The sequence below is a fragment of the Triticum urartu genome, chromosome 7A (assembly GCF_056163025.1).
Source record: "Triticum urartu cultivar PI428250 chromosome 7A, HENAU_Tu73, whole genome shotgun sequence".
In the NCBI taxonomy this organism is placed as follows: domain Eukaryota; kingdom Viridiplantae; phylum Streptophyta; class Magnoliopsida; order Poales; family Poaceae; genus Triticum; species Triticum urartu.
This window is the reverse complement of record NC_141879.1, coordinates 13,758,680-13,773,873: the sequence shown is the minus strand read 5'-3', so window position 1 is coordinate 13,773,873 and position 15,194 is coordinate 13,758,680. Positions and strand designations below refer to the sequence as shown.

The window sequence follows — 15,194 nt, the reverse complement described above, 5'->3', positions numbered from 1 at the left end:
TCTTGGTGAAGCCTCGTATGTCCTCGGCATCGAGATTCATCGAGATAGGTCCAGAGGAACGTTAGGACTATCTCAAAAGGCATACTTTGAGAGAGTATTGAAAAAATTCAATATGCATAAGTGCTCACTCTCACCTGCTCCTATAGTCAAGGGCGATAAGTTTGGGACATTTCAATGTCCGAGGAACCAATGTGAAACTGATCAGATGAAGTCGGTTCCTTATGCTTCAGCTGTCGGAAGCATCATGTATGCTCAAGTGTGTACACGCCCAGATTTATGTTTTGTAACCGGGATGCTTGGCAGATACCAATCAAATTCAGGACCGGACCACTGGAAGGCCGCAAAGAAAGTCTTGCGTTATATGCAAGGAACTAAGGATTTCATGCTTACATATAAAAGAACTGATAACCTAGAAATTGTTGGTTATTCAGACTCTGATTTTGCCGGGTGTGTGGATAGTAAGAGATCCACATCAGGTTATATATTCACACTCGCGGGAGGAGCTATATCGTGGAAAAGCTTCAAACAAACCTTAACTGTTGGATCTACGATGCAAGCAGAATTTGTAGCATGTTATGAGGCCACCGGGCAGGCTGTATGGTTAAAGAATTTTATTCCCGGACTTAAAGTGGTTGACAGCATATCTAAACCAATTTTATTATACAGCGATAATGAACCCGCAGTTTTCTATACGAGTAATAACAGGTCAAGTGATGCTGCCAGACACATTGACATAAAGTATCGTGTTGTGAAAGATAGAATCCAGGATCAAACAGTTGATGTTAAACACATAAGAACGAATCATATGCTTGCGGATCCGCTAACAAAAGGCTTACTACCCAGTATTTTTCGTGAGCATGTTGCCGGCATGGGACTACTGGAAGCCTTATGATTCTAGAATAAGAGGACCATTAAAATGAACCACTCCCCAATTAGCAAAATGTTTTCCATTTCAAAATAGGCGGGTGTGCTATAAGTGTTGAGGTTCCATGGCGTTTCGAGCTGTTGTAACACCTCACTTTGGTACATCATTCCTATGTAGAATGGGTGAATGAAGTTAAGCCTAACGATCAAGGGGGAGAATGTTGGTTTTGATCTGACGGCTTAACAGGCCAGTTAGATCTATTAGTCTAACAGAAAAAAAGGGAAAGATAACGTTAAAGAAAAAGGTCCCATGCACCAACGTACGTGGGCTTTTTCTCCTAACTAAGGCGCCCTGATCGGGGGCACCCAAACCAACTGATGGTTTAGGTCCCCCGTCGCCTGCGCTACATAAAAGGGGGTACGGGAGAGGGTTGGCAGCCTGCGCAATCACAATTTTCGTACGGTTTCATTCCCCTCCCGATATTCTCTCACCCCATCCGATCGTGGGGAGCGCTGCAGCAACGGGAAGACCTACTCCAGCCGCCGCTGCTGTCCTCGGGCAGTGCCGATGGCGTCCTGAGGGCATCAGGACGTTGAGGAGGACTGCTACCTCGACTACATCACCCCTGCATCGAGCAGGCGATCATGTCCACTGCCGTGACATGTAAAGATTCCCTAAACCTTCTCTGTTCATACTTTTTAGGTGATCTAGATGCAATCAGTTCCTGCTAATGGTATCCCAGAGATGCATAATTAATCCAACAGGCCCCACACCAGAAATTCAGGTGGGAGTGATGAACTAGACTCTGCCAAGTCTGTCCGAATGAGAGTTTCCGTAACTGCGGTCTGTAAGTGGAGCATTTTCGCATTTTCCCTGCCAATTTCAATGCGTCTGCTAGTTACAAACACGAGGTTTCTCTCTTTTTTTTGGCGAGAAAACATGAGCATGAATTGCAAATGATTTATTTTTGCCTTCCTCCACGGAGATTCTTATGAACCGCTTCCGAGTCCAATCTATGTGTACATCACTGCATTGTGTGTGTGTGTGTGTGTAGATAATCGGTTTGTGCTGTAACAACAAGCCTTCTATTCAAGCAGATAAACTTAACCCCCGCAGCCCTACTTATACTCCGCTGATGATGAGATTGTTCCAACTCCTACAGTCCCCTTAGAAATTAATGGCAGCAATAATATGAGCCCGTGTCTGCCCCACCTTTGGGAGCCTCACATCAAGTATCCTACTGCTACTACAGACTGAAGCAGATTTATTCATCTGCTATCCACAACCAAACTTCACCAAACCATGGGGCTGGAATCAATGATAGTAGTCCAGTGTACTGGATCATCGTCAGAGCGTGGCGATGTATGCGTCGGCGAGCATCTTGCCGAGCCGGACCTGGGCCTGCGTGGTGAGGTGCGTGATGTCGTTGGCGAGGGGGAGCCCCATGGCGTCCACGTACTTGAGGTTCGCCACCCGCACCGCCCTCTGCTGCTTCCGCACCAAATCGAGCCACTTCCCCTGCTTATTCCCCTGCCACTGCGCCGTCGCGATCCCAACCTGCTCCAACAGATCATGGACGGATTCACTCTCAGAGTTGAGATTAATGGAGTCGGAGCAGGGGATCCATCATCCATGGGTGTAGCTACTGTGGCGACAGACAGACGGACGGACCTGGATGACGAGGAGGTTGGGCAAGGCGAGGTCGCGGCGGACGTCCCGCACAAACGCCTCCATCCTGCCGGCGTAGGCCAGCGCGTCCTCGCGCCGTAGGGTGTCGGCCTCCCCCTGGAACCACAGCAACGCCGCAATCCTCCCCGTCCCGGCGCCGGCGACGCGGGCGCGGGTGACCATGCGCTCGTACATCTCGGTGCCGCGGGACCAGTTGGCGATGGGGGTGCCGCCCTGCGCGCAGGGGACGAGGCCCACGACGGCGCCGCGCGGGCAGGCCGGGGAGCGGAGCAGCGCGTGCGCGAACGGCATCCCGGGGCCCACGCCCACCACGTTGCCGGCGTCCACGCCGGCGTGCAGCGGCTCGCGGGCCTCCTCCCAGCGGAGGGACGGGGAGAGGCGCAGCGTCCGCGGGGACGGCGCGCACTCGGGCGGCACCACGCCGTCCCAGCGGTTGCCGACCGTGGCGCCGCCCCGGCCGCCCATGTTGGACTGCCCCGCCAGGATGAACACCAGCGTCGGCGCCCTCTCCGCGCCCCCGCGCGCGCTCACCGTCACGGCCGCCGCGAGCAGCGCGAACACGGCCAGCAGAATGGGCAACACTCGCGGTCGTGAGAGCATCGTCGCCGCCGCTGGCTCCATTGTCCCGGCAAGGCCCAAGGTGACGGGGGCTCGCTCGACGAGCTGCTCTGCTCACTGGGTGCCTGGCAGTACTGGATGCCTGGATCCAATCGTGGGGAGATGGTATGATATAGAAATGGTACGGCAAGGGACAATGGCCAATCCGCCATGGCGTGCGGCGGTGTGTGATGCTGTCCTCTAGCTTTCTTGTCTGGGGGCGAGGGACTGGCAGCGGCAGCGGCATGTGTGTCTGTCACGGGCAACCGCGCATGGCTCGAAACAGGCGTCAAATGAGCTGTCCGAGCTTGGACTCCACTGCACAAGAGCACATGACTAGTACCACGGTGCATTGTTTTTTTGGACCTAAAAAGACTAGTACTGGCGTCGGAGGAACCAAAAGGCAATGCTGTGAAAAGCCAGACAAGCAAAGAGTAACGGCACCCTGTGGGTGAATCAGTAGAATATAATCTTACATCCAAGGATGCTTTTTACTACAAAGTAAGAAGTAAGAGCATTTACAGTCGCGATTTTAGTATTTATTTTTATTCATGCAGGAAAACAGAGCACGCCGAGTCAGAATTCAGACATATATGCGTGTTCCCCTTCCTCTGCCCCAGCCATGGTCTTGAAAGCGTGTCCTAATTCCAACTTCTGCAAACCGGAAGTCATTGGCAAGTTTGCATTGGCAATCTGCTGCAAACCAGAATTGGATGTGTCTGCTGTCAGTTAGTAGCAAATGTTCAGAACTCCCCCGCACATGTACGCACATGTACAGTCAAAAGCTTAACACTAAGCAGTTACAGGGAAGTAGTAGAGATGAAGCAACAATATTTACTTCCGCGATATTATCAGTGGATCCTACCAATGCAAAAGAGTTTTGGCAGCGGCAAAGGCAGGGGAAGTTGGTGGATGTGGTGAGGAAGGAGCAGAGGGTGGTGCGGCTGCCAAACCTCAAGTATGTGGACGCCATGGTGCTCCCCATCGCCAACGACATCATGCATCTCACCACCCAGGGCGCAGGTCCGGCTCGGCAAGATGCTACCGATGCATACATCGCCACGCTCTGATGATAATAGCAATCCAGTAACCAGTTATCAGTGTGTGCGCCTACCTGATTAGTACTACTAGTCTACACTATCATTGATTCCACACGAAAGAGTTTGGTGATTTTTTTGAAAAGGGGAGCAAGTCCCGGCCTCTGCAAGTACAGTCGTGTACAACAGATGAATAAAGCTGATTTACTCTGTAGTAGTACTTGTAGTATGGTCAGGTCTCCAACTGAACGGAAGGAGCAAACATAAGCTCAGATTATTGGTGACATTGTTATGGGCATTGTATGAATTGGAACAATCTCATCACAGCAGCAGGACGATACCATATTGCTGTGTGCGGAAGAAAAATTATTCGCTCTATTAAGTGTTAAGCTTATCTACCAGACAAAAGAAGACTTGTTCTTACAACAGAGACTGGTTATGTATGTACACACAAAGCTACAATGTTCTGTTGGAATCGGAACCAGCTCACCAGAAGCTTGGTGGAGAAACGCGAAAATTAATTCTTTGCAATGCAGCCCCATGCTTTCTCGCCAAAAAGGGGGAAGCCTCATGTTCGTAACTCAGCCGTCTGTGGCCAAGAAGAAGAAAAATGGGAACAAAGAACTGAAATGTTTCGAGATGTTTGCAAGATGCTTAATAATACAAGGTTATGGCTTGCAAACATATTGGTATGTGGTACAAAATGGCAGAAGCTACTGCCAGGAATAACAATAAAAGATGTTGGTTAAGATTGTGGCTTAACAATAGAAGCTTCAAACCCACCCTCTTGCTGCCGGTTGGTCTATTGGGTCTCTGCCCACGGCGTCTATCCATCCAGCTCTCACTCCATCTCCGTCGGCACAGGCAAATCTTGTTCCCTCTCGTCCATGTCCCCCACCGTCAAAGCGCCACTCTCGGCATGTGCTCTGGCAAAAAGGACGGCTGCTACTTCAGGCCGCGGCCCGCGCAGCGGAACTTTCCTCTTAAAGTTCGACCATTGCTTCGTCCCTCCCTCTCTGCGCCCTCCAGATCGCGACTGCCTCCTTCATGCCGTGGAGGCTTTCAGAGATTTCCACCTGCAGGTACATGCACCACGTCGGTCACTGCCCGTTCCTGCCGGATAAACTGCTGGTTCGCCTCGACATAGGCCTCTTCCTGGATGGACTCCAGGATGGCATGCTGCTCCGCCATCTTTGCCGCTTGGGCGACCGCGACCTCCGCCATTGTGTCCTCCATGTCGAAGCCCGCAGCCGGCAACAGTTCCTCCTCCGGCTGCTCAGCCTTGTCCTCCTCCAGATCCGCCACCTCCATTGGAACGGCGACTGCTCCTCTTCCTCTTCCTCCGGCTCTGACGAGTCCACAGGCAGGCCGGCTGCGATGCGGGTGGCACGCCTCTCCCGGATCTCCTCCTCAATCTGAAACCGGCGCTCCAGCGTGAGCATAGCATACGTCGTCTTCTTTTGCCGGGCCATGCAGAGGCCGGATGACATGGGAAGAGTGAGGCAAGGCGGGAGAGAGGTGGATGGACCCGGGATGGTGATGCAGAGAGGGAGGAAGTTGGATGTGGCTAGGGCTGGGGGGAGGGAGGAAGTGGATCTCCTCCTTCATACTGCCCTTCTTCATCACCTTAAATTATTTTCATAGCCATTCTCCTTGCCCTCTGGAGTTTCATCCTACCAGGTGTCATGTGCCATTCCTTCTGAACAACCCTAGAGAAATTCATCAAGTTCATATCTTGATCATCCCTAAAGCTCTCTAAGTACTTCCGTGCTAGGAATTTAGATGTGAAAGCCCTAATCTTTCACTTCTTGCTGCATGTGTGCTCATGCACATATCTCTTCACCATGAATGCCTTGGTCCTGTTGTCAAATGATGCCCATAAATACCATGTGCATTCATCATCACACTTGGCTTTAACTCTTTTCCTATCATTGACAGGCAGCTTGATATCAACTTTGTTCTGGCAGGAGTACTCTTTAATTGATGTCCTCAGTAGTTCTACACTCTCAAAGACTTGGCCTACATGGAATTTTGGCCTGTGTAGATCCTCTGGTCTGAAAGTTTTGAACTTCAAGTGCATCTCTTCATCATCTGAATCAGGTGCCCACAAATCTTCAACTTCAGACAAGTCTTCATCTTTATTATACTTCTGTTTGCCTCTGTCTTGAGCTTTAGTTTGGAATTGATTTCCTTTTTGCTTTCCTCTCTCATTTGATTTGTTCTCCTGTTTCTGTTCTGGTTCATCCTCATCTACATTATCTGCATACAAGTCATCATCATCATTGCCAATCTCATTGTCACTATCCACAATTAGACCAGGGTCATAATCCTCATCATCTGTGTCACTAGCTGCATCATCTTCGTCCATTGCATAATTGATTTTGGTCTGCCTAGCACTCCTCCTCATTGATGTGCTTCCAACACCATCCTCTGCTTGCATTTCATTATCATTGTGATGACTGGGTTGTTGCACTACAACTGGCTCTGCTTTCTCCATCTGATTACCCACACCTTGTTGTGTTGATGGCCTCCTCACAAACTCAAACTGATTCACATTCTCATCTGCTGCATCAACATCAGGGAATATAACCTGGAGAGGAATGGGTGCCCCTGTCTCTAGCTCTGCATCTGCCCTGCCTCTGTATGCTCTGTTTTTGCCTCGACCTCTCCAGTGTGTACACTACTGCTGGGAACTCTCTTTGCACGGCTCAAGACTGGAGGCAATTCTGCTCTTTGATTATGGACAACATCATCTTCATCTAGATTAGCCTGAAAGCTTTCATCATGATCCAGGTAGATGCTAAAGAAAGTGGTGCCCAATATCAACAAACACCATTATTCTATCTGTCTGCTCATCATCACTCAGTTCCCTCAGACCATTAGTACTAGGTGTAAGGATGGGGACATAGTAGAAAACCTTGAGCCTGCCTGCCATCTCATAGCCAATTTCCTCAACTAGGCTTTCAATGAAAATTGGTGACCAAGTAACCTTCTCCACATGATCATACCAAATGGAACGGCCATTAACATAAGCACGGATCCTTCCATGCCCAACAAAAAAACCACCATGATTGATTTCCACAGAGAAATTGCTGCTTTGGCGGCCTGTCACACCAACACATATACAACATACATCAGAATCGACATGACATCTCCACATGAGCATCAATTTATATAAACATCTAAAACACTCAGCCCCAATTCTCGTACCCCCAAATCCCATGCCAAAACTCTAGCAGAATCCGGCCCATCTACCAACTACAACACATGCAGTAAAGCAATGCGCCCCGAAAAGGAGGGTTTTTCAACATCAAAGTGCCAAAAAAGATGGATTCTTCAGTTTAGGGGACTTACTGTACACGGGGGCCGCCAACCCTTCTGCACGATGAATAGGGGACATCGCCGCCGCCTCCCATGGGAAGAACACGCGCGGTGGTGGCGCCTCCTCAACCACGCACGAAATCAGGCCATCGCCTCCGCTCTACCGCCGATGATCGCCGGGGCGGCGTCGCCTATGCAGCGCCCCCCTTTCTCCAACGACGAAGACGAACAGGCGATGTGAGTGGAGGAGGGATGAATGGGGGATGTGGTGATGCCTGAGGGCTTTTTTGCATATTTCCACAGCCGCGCCTCCGATGTTCGCCACGTGTCCCCAACGAGCGGTCAACACGTGGTCAAACTGCGTGTACGCATCGCATACGCGCTACAGTGACCATATTTTCACGTCCCATCGTATACAATGACTGTAACGAGCGTATTTCAAAGTTGGGTGACCGTATCGTGCTTTCGATGCAATTACAGTGACCGTGGGTGTATTTATCTCTAAACTTTTCTTAGCAATGATCACCCAGCCACTGCAGCAGCAAGAGTCGCGAAGCTTCCTCTTACAGCTCGTCCACTACAGCTGCTTCCTCCCATAATGCCGTCCATGGAGGCTTTCAGAAATCCCAGGCCACAGGTACATGGAGCCATCGTTGAGCAATCCATGTTATCATCCACAGGATCTGATGTGCCCAACCATTTCTTTCATGGCTTGCTTCAGAGTAAACACCAGTGTCGTTTAAGCGATTTCAGTATTTATTTTTATTCATGCAGGAAAACAGAGCATGTCGAGTCAGAATTCAGGCATATATGCGTGTTTCCCTTCTGAATTCCAACTTCTGCAAACCTGAAGTCATTGGCAATTTTGCATGCAGTTACAGGGAAGTAGTAGAGATGAAGCAACAATATTTACTTCCGCGATATTATCAGTGGATCCTACCAATGCAAAAGAATTTTGGCAGGGGCAAAGGCAGGGAAAGTTGGTGGATGTGGTGAGGAAGGAGCAGAGGGTGGTGCGGCTGCCAAACCTCAAGTATGTGCACGCCATGGTGCTACCCATCGCCAACGACATCATGCATCTCACCACCCAGGGCGAAGGTCCGGCTCGGCAAGATGCTACCCGACGCGTACATCACCACGCTCTGATGATAATCGCAATCCAGTAACCAGTTATCAGTGTTTGCGCCTACCTGATTAGTACTACTAGTCTACACTATCATTGATTCCACACGAAAGAGTTTGGTGATTTTTTTGGAAAGGGGAGCAAGTCCCGGCCTATTAAGTGTTATGGGCATTGTATGAATTGGAACAATCTCATCACAACAGCAGGACGATACCATATTGCTGTATGCGGAAGAAAAATTATTCGCTCTATTAAGTGTTAAGCTTATCTACCAGACAAAAGAAGACTTGTTCTTACAATAGAGACTGGTTATGCATGTACACACAAAGCTACAATGTTCTGTTGGAATCGGAACCAGCTCACCAGAAGCTCGGTGGAGAAACGCAAAAATTAATTCTTTGCAATGCAGCCCCATGCTTTCTCGCCAAAAAGGGGGAAGCCTCATGTTCGTAACTCAATCGTCTATGGCCAAGAAGAAGAAAAATGGGAACGAAGAACTGAAATGTTTCGAGATGTTTGCAAGATGCTTAATAATAGGTTATGGCTTGCAAACACATTGGTATGTGGTACAAAATGGCAGAAGCTACTGCCAGGAATAACAATAAAAGATGTTTGTTAAGGTTATGGCTTAACAATAGAAGCTTCAAACCCACCCTCTTGCTGCCGGTTGGTCTATTGGGTCTCTGCCCATGGCGTCCATCCATCCAGCTCTCACTCCATCTCCGTCGGCATAGGCAAATCTCGTTCCCTCACCTCCACGTCCCCTACCGTCGGCATGTGCTCTAGCAAAAAGGACGGCTGCTACTTCAGGCCGCGGCCCGCGCAGCGGAAGTTTCCTCTTAAAGTTTGACCATTGCTTCCTCCCTTCCCCTCTGCACCCTCCAGATCGCGGCCGCCTCCTTCATGCCGTGGAGGCTTTCAGAGATTCCCACCTGCAGCTGCCTCACATGTTTTCACCGAATTTAATGTGAGAAAAATTATTTAGACACAAGGAAGATTGATTATTTACCAGGGCACTCATGCGTATACCGATTACTTTGCATCTATTCTGGATTTCCATGCGGCCGTCATTAATGAGTGTCTTCATGTGGGAAATGGGATAGAGGAGACCAAGTGAAAATACTCCCCACCTTCTTTGCATCGTCTTTCAACTCAGGGCATTCATGTATTTTTAAGAATTCGAGGGCTGGCAACCGTTGCAGAAGACCGGGCGGGAATTCCTCCAGAGCTGGACAGTCAATAATCACTAATTGCCTAAGAGAAGTGAGGCCACACATCCCATTAGGCAGCGCTTTCAGGCCAGTGTAGTGAATCAAATCGAGCCTCCTCAGCTTGGCCAGATTTCCAAGGTTCGGAGGCAGTGCCACCATGCTTTTGTAGAAGATCTCTATTTCCTCCAGGGACAGCGGAAGTGTCTCCTTAGACGATGAAGTGTACCCCTCCAGGTTCTCACAAAATCTGATACGCAGAACGCGGAGTTGATCCAAGCACCGGAGCTCCTCTGTTGGCCAGCAGACAAGACTTTTCCATCCACCAATTTCCAGCTCTTCCACGAGCGAAAAGCATTTCCAAGGCATAAAGTGCGGTCTAGACAATGGGGAGCTTGTGTCCAAGCTGTTAAGGTCTTCCAGATCAAAATACGTAAGTTTTTCAAGAGGACTTTCACTTTGGTGTTGCTGGGCGTCTAGAGGCAACATGGCTATGTTTTCCGGAGACCCAGGAGTTAACCTAGCGAGAAATGGCCAAGAGCCCAAATAGATCCTCATAAAAATTAAACTATATGCAGTACTATGTACTCCAACTATTTTCAACTCATTGACTGTGGGGGTCACTGGAATACTCGCAAGCTTGGGGCAATCTCTGACTGTTAGCACTTCAACCATCGGGAACGTTACCATGCTATCACAAGGCTGTCCCACACTGTTTTCTGCACATATCTCGAGGCTTCGTAGCTCATTCAAGTACATCCTCTTCAGCCTTGGGAAAATTTGCAGAGGGTAATGCATCCTCCAGTATCCATATCAAGGTTATTACATAATGTGGTCAGGTTACCCATCCTCCATAAGGACAATATCTCTAGAGAGGCCGAGAACCATACTACAGGTATACTCTTGCATTCTAGGCAGTCAGACATTTCGAGTTATCTCAAGAAGTTAAACATTTGAGGCTTTCTCATCCACTGTGATATTTCTATGCCACAATATCCATAGGCAGTCAGACATTTCGAGTTATCTCAAGAAGTTAAACATTTGAGGCTTTCTCATCCACTGTGATATTTCCATGCCACAATATCCAGGTATGTCCAACTTTTGGATATTACTGTGAGGTACCAAACCCTGAAGCACTTCCTCTACATTATTACAAGCCATATCTTTATGTCCATCATCTATTTCTTGGACCCAAGAGAACAACAACTCACTTAGGCTTTGCTTCTAACTGAGATTGGCTTCTTTTGCATTCTCCCCACTCTTTATCTTGCTCAAATTCAACAATTCCAACCTATTACTAAGGTGTTGCAAGTTTTTGAGTTGCTCAATTCCAAGGCCATCTCCAGTATCCACAACAAGTGTTGTTAATATGTAAAGGTTGTTCAGTAGACCAAAGTTTGGAGGCATACTTTTGAGACTATGGCAATGAGAAAGATAAAAATAGATGAGCTTTCTCAGTCTTGCCATGCCTTCTGGCAACTGCCGCAGATTATAACCTATGAGCCTAAGTGTTTGCAAGTTACACAAGACACATATTGAATTTGGCAATGTAACAAAGTAAGACCTAGAGAGGTCAAGACACCGTAAATGTTTTGCATTTATGGCCTTGCGAATGATAATTTTAGGAGGGGGACAATGCAATGCTCTTAGTGATGTCGATACCTATAGCAACACTTCATAATCCTTGTAGTATTCCGAAGGAGATAACAAAGTGCGGGGGTATGTTCTACCTTTGCATAACCCGCTGAATATTTCCAATTCAGCCTCTGTCACTTGCATGTGACAGACATCTTTTAACGATGCTTTCTGCTGAGTAAGTTCTTCCATACTACCACATTCATTCGTGACATCTTTTGCTAGATCATGCATCTTACAGTTAATAGTCACATAACTTGTTGTACCATAATTGTCTTTGCACTCCTGCTTATCTTTGAGGAAGGACCTCTAAACCAACTCATAAAAAATAAATTCTCCTTTCCGTGTTAAATGCATTGTTTCCTTCTCTTGAATAAAACCACTTGCCTCATCCTTATCCATCTCATAGTCCTTGGGGAAAACTGCTAAGAATGCAAAACATTGCTTCATTTCATATGATAGGTGTTTGTAGCTCAACTTTAGGATGTACATGATTTCATCTTTCCCTCTAACATTATCACTAATATTACTTTCTTCGATGGCCTTCCATTCTTGTACTTGTTGATATCACTAGTACAAAATAGGGCTTTGGTCCTAGCTCAATGCAATCGGGACTAATGTGAGCACTAGTCCCGGTTCGAGCGGCTAGGGCGTTGGGAAGGCATTAGTCCCGGTTCAAATGGGACCTTTAGTCCAGGTTCACCGGGACGAAAGGGTGCGATGCCCTTTAGTCCAGGTTCACCGGGACGAAAGGGTGCGAAGCCCTTTAGTCCCGGTTGGTGTCTCAAACCGGGACTAAAGATTAGACCATTAGTCCTGGTTTGAGACACCAACCGGGACTAAAGGGTGCGATGCCCTTTAGTCCCGGTCCGTGTCTCAAACCGGGACTAAAGGGGTCTCTCGAATTTTTTTTGTTTGGTTTTCCATTTTTTAATGTTTTTAGTTTCTTTTTTAAATTGCTTATATCTTTTAGGATATTTGAAGTTTTTGAGTGATTCTTTTTGCATTAGCTTCAAAAAAAATTCTAGTTTCTGTTTGTGCCATTAGTTTTCAGATTTGAATGATTTAAATACCATTTTTTCAAATTTGCTTAAAACCATAGATTGTGAATAATTTGAGTTTAAAAATAGTTTTTAATTTAATTCTTTTTGCTCCTAGTCACATGTCAGATTGTTGTCACAGTAAGATTTATTTGGTTATTTTTAGAATAAATTAAATTAGGATTTTAATTAAAACAGTAATGCTTTACTTATATAGTCCTTTAATTGTTGTTTTCAATTATTTTTAGTTAAAAAGTTATTCTTTTTGCCACTTTAATAGAATGTGACTCTGGCTTGGTTAACCTTAGTTGTGACTCTGGCTGGGACGGTGCTAGCAGATGTAGTCGACAGTAGGATTGGGTGGACAGCATCCCAGACTAAAGGGGTTCAAACTCCCCGCCCCCCCCAATGTATCGCCATTTCAGTTTTGAAAAAAACAAAAGAAAATGATAAAAACTTCAAAAATTAAAATCCTTCAAGATGTAGTTATGTTACTACATCTACTAGTTAGGAAAATTAAAAAACTTAAATTTGGACATGTTTTGCAAAAAATGTTTTGAAAAAGTAAAACGGCTATAACTTTTGCATATGATGTCGAAAAAACGTATAATATATCAAAATGTTCAGCACTAAAATCCTGTTCTGATTTCGACGGCCATAGGCCGTTTTGCAAATTTGTAGAATCCTCAAATTGTGAAAGGAAAAAAAGTTATCCTCAAATTTATGTTTTTTTTGAATTTTTGGTCAAACTCTGGTCAAACTACTTATTCAAGAAATATTAGTGTTACTAAATAATTGTTGGTTTTAAGAATAATAGTTTCAAACTCAGACGGTGAAACATGTGACTTCATGCTCAAGTTCAAATCCAAGGGTTAATAGGATTGACAGCTTACTATTGTCAGGAAAACAACAAGTGCAGACCTGGAAACGAGTGGGAATAGAACTCGGAAGTCAAGCGTGCTCAGCTGGAGTAGTGAGAGGATGGGTGACCGGACGGGAAGTTAGACGATTCGGAATGATGAGGGGTGATTAGAGATTAGAGATTAAATTGTGAAAAAATATCAAAAAAAATTAAAAAAGGTGGAGCTCCAGGCAGCGGCCACATGGAGCCCCTTTAGTCCCGATTCGTAAGCGAACCGGGACTAAAGGTTTTGGGCTTTAGTCCCGGTTCCAGAACCGGGACTAAAGGCCCGTTTTCTACTAGTGTATGAACCCACCAATCCGCCCATTGTCTTAAGAGCAAGAGGCAGCCCCCTACATTTGTTGACAATACGTTTGTCATTGCTATACACTTTCTGTGCAAACACTTCCCATGAATCTTGTTCATTCAAACATGCTATCTTATGGGGTCGAAGGGTCTGCATTATAGAGGCCACTTTCTTCGAGTTGTGACTAGTATTACACTTCCTGGTCCACCAACAAGAACACAAAAGTGGCTTCAGGACATCCACCCACTTACTTTCATCTTCATTCCATACATCATCAAGCACGGGAATAAACCTATTTTGGCCAATGACCAGAACACAAAGTTACTTTAACCTCACTAGGGAACTTTGTAACCTATCAACCTGTTAATTCAAATACATATGAACTAAATTAGTTGGCCAGAAATTAATTGAATCTTTTATGAAGCATAACTTAGAATTAGATAGTGCACCAACCACATTTTGTATGACTTTTCCATGTTGCTCTCGCCGTAGCAAGCGACTCAATGTTGGGCAAAAGAGAAATAGTTTCAGATCAAATAGAGACAAGATGCATAAAACCTAGTGAGTATGATTATTCAGCAAAATATAAATCTGCAAAACAATATTTCAGTTAAATGAGTGGATCATTTTCACTCGAAATGGAATCATTTCCTTAAGCCAGCATTTACCCTCTCGAGAAGTTTTATTTATGCTACTTCTTTCCTAAGATAGTCATCAATGAACCCATCTGCACATTTGCCATCAAGAATCTTCACCTGTTTTGGTGTCAAAATGAAAAATCAGCTAGTCTTTATTAGCACAGCAAATTGTTATCTACTACCCCCATAAAAGCATGATAAGCGGAGAACCAAATACATCTCAACCATCCAATCACATTGATCCAATGCTCCAAATCATTTCAACTGATCAAACGCGTTTACACACTAATTACCCACATGTCACTACCTCTTTCTAATTATAATTGTAATCTGACCAAAACTAACTGCTACCCAACACCTCCCCACCCCCACCAAACGGTAACGCTGCTTCTTGGTCGCCGCTCGGTCCCTTCCTCACGGAAGTCTGGTGCTCTGTCGCCACCAATGGAAGCAGATTCCAAGGCCATTAAAAGTTTTGACTGGGTTCAACAAATAGAAATAAAAAAATGAATGGGTTGCTATAGTGGCTAAATCAGAGAAAGTTTTTTGATGGAACGTTGGACACCTACAGAGTGGAAGAGAAAGGTGTACTAGATGAAACTACTAAAACTTTCAACAATTTAGTGAGGACAAAGGGCCACTACTAAAAGTCTAGTTATAACTGAGAAAGGTAGCAAGTTCATAAAGAATGATGGGTCTGTTGTTGCATGAATGAGCTGGAGATATTATCCAAAGCTCGAGAAAAAGTAATTTTTAGTAAAGATATGGGGAGTACATGTTTCTTGGAATGTTCATTTAATTTTTTCTACACATATTCATCTTAGGATACTGCT

At 46.1% G+C, this 15,194-nt stretch overlaps 2 protein-coding genes and 1 pseudogene across 2 annotated transcripts; all 3 read right to left on the bottom strand.

The window, feature by feature from the left end:
- Positions 1-1,805: 1,805 nt before the first annotated feature.
- LOC125520659 (putative carbohydrate esterase At4g34215) lies at positions 1,806-3,428 on the bottom strand. Its single transcript, XM_048685622.2, has 2 exons — positions 2,537-3,428; positions 1,806-2,422 (listed from the first exon to the last, which is right to left on the bottom strand). The coding sequence occupies exons 1-2, from the start codon at positions 3,173-3,175 to the stop codon at positions 2,213-2,215; spliced, it is 849 nt and encodes a 282-aa protein (XP_048541579.1). The 5' UTR covers positions 3,176-3,428; the 3' UTR covers positions 1,806-2,212.
- Positions 3,429-9,702: 6,274 nt separating this feature from the next.
- On the bottom strand, positions 9,703-10,864 carry LOC147956936 (uncharacterized). Its single transcript, XM_087531513.1, has one exon. The coding sequence runs from the start codon at positions 10,636-10,638 to the stop codon at positions 9,703-9,705; it is 936 nt and encodes a 311-aa protein (XP_087387639.1). The 5' UTR covers positions 10,639-10,864.
- LOC125518093 (putative disease resistance protein RGA1) lies at positions 10,786-14,041 on the bottom strand (annotated as a pseudogene).
- Positions 14,042-15,194: the final 1,153 nt, after the last annotated feature.